The sequence below is a fragment of the Charadrius vociferus genome, unplaced genomic scaffold (genome assembly GCF_000708025.1).
Source record: "Charadrius vociferus isolate BGI_N301 unplaced genomic scaffold, ASM70802v2 scaffold636, whole genome shotgun sequence".
In the NCBI taxonomy this organism is placed as follows: domain Eukaryota; kingdom Metazoa; phylum Chordata; class Aves; order Charadriiformes; family Charadriidae; genus Charadrius; species Charadrius vociferus.
Window position 1 is genome coordinate 708976 of NW_009649189.1, and position 8231 is coordinate 717206.

The 8231-nt window shown below is 46.9% G+C and overlaps 1 protein-coding gene across 1 annotated transcript in view; it reads right to left on the minus strand.

Annotated features, from left to right (window-relative positions):
• The window catches only part of LOC104289840 (S-adenosyl-L-methionine-dependent tRNA 4-demethylwyosine synthase-like), a 136990-nt gene that overhangs the window by 74591 nt on the left and 54168 nt on the right, over positions 1–8231 (minus strand). The window contains exon 11 of the mRNA XM_009888855.1: positions 4260–4369. Within this exon, the coding sequence (XP_009887157.1) occupies positions 4260–4369 (110 nt within the window). The remainder of the gene's footprint in view (positions 1–4259; positions 4370–8231) is intronic.

Here is an 8231-nt window from a genome sequence, read left to right on the forward strand (position 1 = left end):
CAGCTCCTCCTGTTTATTCCCCATGCTGCGTGCATTAGTGTAGATGCACTTCAGCTGGGCTAATTGTCCTGCCACTTTCTTGGGAGGACAAGCCTTAATTCACACCTGATCATGCTCACACTCTTCTGTAGTTACCAAATTATCACTACTCCTCCTGTCTTTGCTGCCACACAAACCACCATCCCCTGCCGTCACTGGGACAGACTGCAAGACCTCGCTAACGCCTTTACCCAGAAGCACTGGCATGCTGCTCCCAGGCACCACATTTGTAATCCTGGTTTCATCCCCGTCCCCCTTCAAACCTAGTTTAAAGCCCTATGAATGAGCCCTGCTAATTCTTGTCCCAGGATCTTTCTTCCCCTATGGGTTACGCTATCCCCACCTGTTGCCAGCATGCCTGGTGTCCTGTAGACCAGCCCGTGATCAAAGAAGCCAAAGTTCTGCCGGATGCACCAGCCTCGGAGCCCGGAGTTAATTTGCTGGCTCCTCCTATTTATCCCCTCGTCATCCCCGGCAAATGGTAGGATAGAGGAGAACACTATTTGTGCTCCTGATCCCTTAACCAGCCGTCCCAGTGCCTGTGCTTTTCTTCTCCAGTAACCCCAATAGTCTGGTCTGCTCCGTGTTGAGCACTCACACGTCCCGGCAGACGTGCGCAGGACCCTGCTGGGAACCCCTCTGGAGGCCGCGGGCCTGCCCAGCCAGCGCTGCAGAGCCCAGCTCCATCCGACCTCTCCTCCCTCTTCAACGAAACGATCTCCTCCCTCCTGTTGCTCAAGTCATGGGGTGGTTTGTGGGGTTTTGGTGGTGTTTCTTTTTTTTTTTTCTTTTAAAATCTATCATACTAAAATCAACCTACTATTCATGGAGCGCCGCGCAGTTTGCTGGAAGCAGACAGTCATGTTTTCTGCCCGAGGCACTTCCAACCTGGACAGGGTACGGCTGTCACGCGGCACACAGGGGACTCGCGTCCTGCCAGACATTGCGCATCTTTTACCTCTCCCTGGCTTCAGCTTTCCGCGCAGTGTTTTGACTCAATTTTGCTTTCACTGATTCCACTCTAACAGTATTTTCACACGCTCCTCAGGGAAGCGACAATGTAAAATCCACACAATGTAACAGCGAGCTACCGGGCTGTTCTTACCGATTTTTCTTCTCCTTAGTAAACCTTTTGCTTTTAGGCTCCCAAGACAGGAAGCATGTTGCCATCTATCACTCCGAAAAAGTAACACATCTTTTATTTTTCCACTTTGCAGCACAGTTCCAGTCCAGAGCCGCCTTTTTTTGGGGTCTTTCTCCTTTCACAGTTCCAAGTAAAGGGTAACTGCATTGAGGATGCACATGCAAGTTTCAGGGAATATTTAAGAATTTGTTTAATAAGCTTCAAAAAAAAAAAGAAATAATTGGGACGTCTCTCACACTTTGGTAGTATTTTCAGATGCTGCCAAGTTCGTCTATAACCTTTCCCTCTCCCCAGCCCTTTCTGGGAAGGCAGCGGGGGTAGTAAGGGAAGGAGAGGGTTAGTCCTTAGTTTGAGGCTGAGTTTAAACAGATTCTTGCGCTCAGCTTTTGGAAGGCAGCGCCTTCCAGCATCTGCAAAGTAACTTTTGCTTTTCACCTTTCCTTAGTGCAAACAACACCCGTTTCTGCCACCCAGGGGCAATCCTTCCAGCACACCGCACCAGGACCACACCGCTCAAGGGCAATTCCCATCTTCACAAGCATACCCTGCCACTCCATCAGCAACCACGCACAGATCTGGTCAACACTTCGAACGACACGTGGCTTCTTCCTAAGCAAATATAAATTACTGTTTTGAGTCAAGTCCTGCCTCATAAAAAGGTCGTTAATGTTTAAGACTCAATTTTAACAGTCACAACAGGAGTCATAGAGCTACTGGTTAGGAGGGGCCCCTGCAGGTCTTGTCCAGCCTCCTGATCAGAGAGGACTGAGGCCAACACTGGACCAGGGTGATACCGGCTTTACTTAAAAGACTTGAAAGCCTCCAAGGTTGGAGGGTCCTCTACCTCTCTGGGCACCACTTTGGCTGAACAAGCTTATTTTGATGTCTAACCTGACCCTCTCAAACAGAAACTCAAGTCTGTTGTCCCTTGTTCCACCATGGCAGGCCAGTCTCCCAGCATGGACTGACCTGGGGTCATAACACTCTCACACAGAACCTTCAGCTTCTTGCTGAACTCCAGATGCATCCATCGGCCCAATATTGATGTTTCTCAAGGTCCCACTGGACTAAAGCTGTGCCATCGAGCGTGCCTGCCACCCTCCCGAAATTAATATCGCCCGCAAAGTTGCTGAGGCTGTATTCAGTATCATCAGCCCCATCATCTGTCAATAAAGATGATGTACAATATAGGCTCCTGGATCAACCCCTGAAGTACCCTGCTTATTATCAACCACCAAACTGACCTTGAGCTATCGATCCCAACCCTTTCAGCACGCCCAGCCGCATTGCAACCCATCTAAGAGCCCGGCTATCCAGCACAGGCTGAATAAGAGAGCAGAGTTTGAGAAGTGCTTAGTGCCTTAAGGATTAAACATGAATGCTCTTGTTTCTAGCCACAACTGTCTTCTATGGCTGTTATAGCCTTCCAGACAGAATTTGACATCCTACATGCTCTTCACTCACGCAAACCACTTGTACCCAAACTCCTGCTGCGCTGGCACTGCATCCCACCAGCTGGGTCAATGGGCAACCATGGAACCCTGCAGCAGCTCCAGCCCAGCCAGCACTGCTGCAGGCGTCCTGCCTTAACTCAGCACTCTGCCCACGCGGCCACAGCACAAAAGAAAGACCGAGGGTAGGGAACAAGACCCACACTTCCCTACGGACTGCCCTGCCTCGAGCACCACAGACATGCTTCGCTTCGTCTGAAGGGAGAGGCACTACTGACACCAGCTACCTCCTCCACTGGCTCCTCTCATCTCCCCACCTCTTTCCCAAGGAAAGCTTCCCCTACCAAATTAACATCGTTTTTCTCTGTCCCACTACAGCACCTTCATCGCTTTCCCCTGGACAAGCTCTAGACTGTGATCCAGTCCGCCAGACCGCGTGTGTACACAGTGCCGCCAGGATAACCAGACCTGGCTGGTCCCCACCCAGTTCAGCACTGGAGCTGCCAGGGAACTGGCTTCCCTGGAGCTGCTGGTCTGAGAACACAAGATGATTCAAACCAGCCACGTGATGAAAATGAAGCTCATGAGGCCCTAAAATTTGAGTTATTTTTCCACCTATTGTATAACTCCAGTGAATGAGACAGAGCAACTCTGCTCTGCTGACAGAAGGGTTTTTTTGCCTGTCACATTTTTAATCCATTGGGTTCTCTCTGTGCACAGCCAACATAAACAAACGGGTTCCCAAAATGACAGCCAAGACTCAGGCTCATCTTGCACATTTTATGGATGCTTCACTCCACTCTCGCTGCTCGCACAGCCTCCGCTGTCAGTTCAGAAGAGCGGAGCCCTAGACCTGCCCTGCCAAGCTGGCCAGCCCTCCCAGCACACAGAGCTGCCCTTGGCAAGTGACCCAGTTTATCACATTTGGGAAAAAAGAACACCCCCCCCCCCCCCCCCATCTATATATATATATATATAGATAAGACACGTAATGAATAAATAAACTCCCAAGGAGCTCCTACGAGAAACAAAATACAGTACATTTCAGAGGTGCTGTGGAACTGCAGCTTCAGCCACAAACAGATGTACGGAATAACTCCTGAAAATAATACTACCCTGAATGCTACTGCTCGCTTATTATTGAGGAAAATGCAATCGAGAAGCTTCAGAACCAACACAAAAGCTCCCAGGGAATTAAGGCTGGGCAGTATATTTCCTATCAGGTTAGAGGGTGATTCCTTTTACCTTCTACCTGCCCTCACTTTTACGTAAGAATCAATATCGCTCACCATCTGGGCCAGCTTTAACCACTGCAGAAGCCTCTGCACGCCGAGGAAAGGGATGCAACAGCTACCGAGATGCACAAGAGGCAACTCCGCTCTGCTCCCTCAAGGCAGCAGTAAATACTCAAAGGCTGACTCATGTTCTAATGTCAAAAACAAGGCAGAACATCTCAGAAAACAAGTGTGCCACAAAAGTTTCTTCTCACTTACTCATCTTTCTGATATTATAAACCCCCTTCCCAGTATTTCACAGATAACCACGTTTTCATCTATGCTTTGAAGACGCTACTGCTGGTTATCTTCCAAAAGCATCATTAATGGGGAAGAAGTGGGAGACATTACCTTTGAACTGCTTGATCATGTTCTGATGGTTCTCAATAGCCTCCTGCAAGATCATTTCGGGTTGGTCCATCTTCCACCGCCACTCTGTGCCCACTGGATTTGTATGATGTCTGAAGGAAAAAGAGTTATCTGCTGTCATTTGTAACATACATGTAAGAAGCCATCTGTCACCCTGAGGGCTTTGGCATTGTTTAATAACATTAAAAGCAACAAGAAATTTGCAGCAATATCCTGCTTCTGACATAACTCTCAGATGTCATCTTTGATCACCATTCTCATGCCCCTCTCCTTACAGGCTCTGGTCTCCCCAGAAGGAAGAATGGACCCTGCAGTTTATATTAAACTTAACATACCAATTTTGAATCACAGGTAAAAGGTTTCTAAGCTAAGGTGATGGTTTGCAGCCAGAAAGACCCCTGCAAAGGAAGGAAAACTGGTTCTATCTTCTCTTCTGACCACCGCTGCACAAAGCGCTAGAAAAGGAAGATCCTAAACCATTTTTTGTTCCTTTGCGAAGGTACCAATTGCCACCCTGAGAAGGACAGGACTCGTTTCTAGCCCAGTCTTTGTGTTATACTCTAGTAACAAGACAGATGGAGGCAGACTACTTCAAACTATGAAGAGACTAGGAAACCTGCAGTACGCTGGAGATGCGCTGCCGGAGGATCTGGTTAATCTCCCAGATTTACTCAATAGGGGCTTCTCATCACTGCTGAGATCTGCTAGCTACCGTGTTACTGACAGCCAAGTGCAAAAACTAAAAATAAAATGTTAATTTCTCTGAACCAAGTAGATTGCAGGATAAAAAAAAAAAAAAAAAACACACACCAAAAAAAACTCAAACCACTGATCTTCCATCTGAGGGACAGCTTGTGTCACGCTGGGTTAGGAAGCCAACCTCGCCTATCTGGATGGGACCCATATACCAAATACCCAAGTTTTGTTTTCTTCAAAAATGGAAAAAGCCTACCCAGGCAAATCCACCCAAGCACCTGGAAGGTACATGGAGTTTCTCCTCATTCCCCATCTCATCAGCACAAGAGGGTTTTACAAAGCCATTGAAAGTCATCTAGGAAAAAACCAAACACCTGCATCCTGACCAGCAAACGAAATATTACAAGCAACTGGTGTGGGAGCCCCCATGCTCACACCGGGACAAACACAACCCGGAGAGAGCCCGTATGAGGGCACAGACCTCTCCCTGGCGAGAGGAATTTCCCAGTGACCTTGCTGCACTTTGACTGGTATCAAACAGGAATAATTCAGCCTTTAAGTGTCATATTAAAAAAACCAAAACAAAACAAATGTCTGTGCTTTCCCCTCCTTCTTCTCTCTCAATCTTCTACTTTATTCCCAGAATATGCTATGAAAGATCCTCTAGTTTTCCCCTATCGATTCTACTGCAGCTCTAGAATAATTTACTAATGGAAGAGTGGCATATTTTGCAGTGTCTTTCCAAACAGCACTATTGGAGTAACATAGCTCTAGACAAGAAAAAGAGATCAAGCAACATAACTCCCAAAACTCTGCTTTCTGACTGGCTGATCTCCATTTCCTCTACCACTCTCCATCATCCCTGGAAGTCAGGCATGGAGATGACAGAGGTTACCTGCTGTATTCGGCCTTAGGACACGATGCTCAGCATTTCACTAGAGAAGACAGAGGGAAGCACTTTCTCGGAAGGAAGTGGCTGGTCCAGCATTTACTGAAGACAATCAAAAGACTCCCACTGCCATCTCCAAGTGAGAAGGACCTGCAGTTCCACACTTTGACAGTGCTAAAACCACTAAAAATTCTAGAACCAGCGACAATAAAAACAGTCCTTTGGCCCAAACTTCACCCACTTCAAGAGCAAAGATTCAAACGCTGCTCTCAAACTACCGTCTCAAAGATCCTTTAAGCTAAAGCAGCTTTGCTTTTGGAATTTCCTTTTTTTTTTTTTCCCCTCTCCCTCTTTTGTCTGCCAACACGGAAAGTTTTCTGAATGCCAACTATAAAAAGCATTTATAAAACTCTTACATGTTTAACTACATAACTTGTACCTTGTATATTTAACAGGGCAAGTTGGCAGAAAATCAATAGGCTCTTGATGCACGCCGGACAGCTATTAATTATTAGTGTCTAACAGTCCTTGAATTTTTACACATTCTAACTGTTTAATAAACATACCAGGTCATGTCTACAAAGCAGCTTATTTGGCAAAAAGCAGTTTTTCTTCTAATAGGGGAGGAAAAAAAAGCAACATCTTGTGGCTGATGAGATTGTTTCACAGTCCCCGGCACAGAGGGAATGTCACCGTCACCTCCCCGTTCCCCTGCCGGCTCTGCGACCCCCCCAGCATCATCTTCCTCTCCAGCTACTCAAGCCTCGAGCAGGTCATTGTGCGCAGTATTCCTTCCCTTCCCAAAATAACACACGGGGAAAAAAAGTCTCACTGCAAACCCCACAGACCAGAAGTTTTATTAGAGATTCCAGGTGGGAAAGAGGTTTGATTCGACACTTCAGAGACAAGCCACCACTGCCACAGCACCCCACCACCAAGACTGCACAAAGCATAATGGGGAGCTCCCAGTTTGCTCCCACTGGCCCCCGGCTAACAGGGCTGTCTCCAATCCAGCCTTATCCGCATCCTCATCAGAGCCATGACCTACCAGCGGTGTTTGCCAGCACTACCAACATGTCCCTGGCAGTCAGACCTCTGCGAAGGTGTCTTCTTCACTGGGGCAGTGCGTCCCCCTCCCTCCTCAGTCACTGTATTATTTTAATAAATCAGCTTTTGCTTGAGACTCTTTTTTGAAGTGCTTGCTCTCCTCTGCAAGCAACGCTTACTATTATGAAGTCTTTCTTGAAACTTTGAGGGAAAATGCAGCACAGGTATAAAGCATCGTTTGCTCCAGTGATGATGATACCTGGGTGGGGAACACGAAGGTGAGGAAAGGCTGGTGGCAGTGATCACGAGAGGAGAGTGTGCATGGCTCCCAGGGAGGGACAAGAAGGAAAAAGCAAAACAAACGCAAGAAAGTTCAAGAAAGCCAACTTCAGTGAACCCTGAGAAGCAGCAGGGGAGACCCCAGAGGAGACAAGTTTAAGGGCAAAGGAGTTCAGGAGAACTGGTAGGTTTTTTTTAAACCCTATAAAGGCAGAAACACAAACTGCAGCAATAAAGAAAGCTATGAAGAGTAACAAGGAACCTATCTGGCAAAGACAGAGGTTCTTCTGCAACCTCGCAATCCTCCAGCTGAAAATAAAAATGGAAGAGCACAAGAACACAGGGTCATAATCAGACAGGTCAAGGCAGAAAATCAGATACAACTAGCAAAGGGGTAACAAGAAAGACTTTCCCTATAATGATGTGAGGAGTAAGAGGAAGACCAAGGAAAATGCTTGTCAAATACACGAGCAAACAACGTTTAATGTTTCTCTGTGATGACAAGAAACCTGTTTGCACCTTTTCTTCCACTTTCTCCCTATGGTAATGGGAAGAGCTCAGACTGGACTAGGAAGAGGACAGGTTAGAGATACTTAATCTAAGTGAAACACTTTCACTAGGATGGTTACGCTCACCCTAGAGCACGTTGGATGAATCGGCAGATGGGATCAATCAAGCAATAAACTGAAAGTTTGCAAGGAGCATGTAAAAGCTATTTAAAACACACCAGAAAACTGCAAATGCAATGGCCACTGTAGCAGGAGCCAAAGATTCCTCTACCAGCCCCTCCTAACTTCCAGTTCCCCAGAACATAACTGGATTAAATAAGTGTTTGTGAGCACCAGAACAGCCACCATGAACCTGCTGAGAACATTTCATGCCAAGACCACCACTGGTCCTTGTAGGCAAAGGAAAAGACGAGGAGGTTGACCTTTTGTCCTTCTTACCCAATATTCCCATAATCTGCCCAAAGAAACGCTCTGTAAGTAGCACTGTTTTGTAAGAGAGCATAAATCAGGGTGGAAAACTTGAATCCTTGAGTT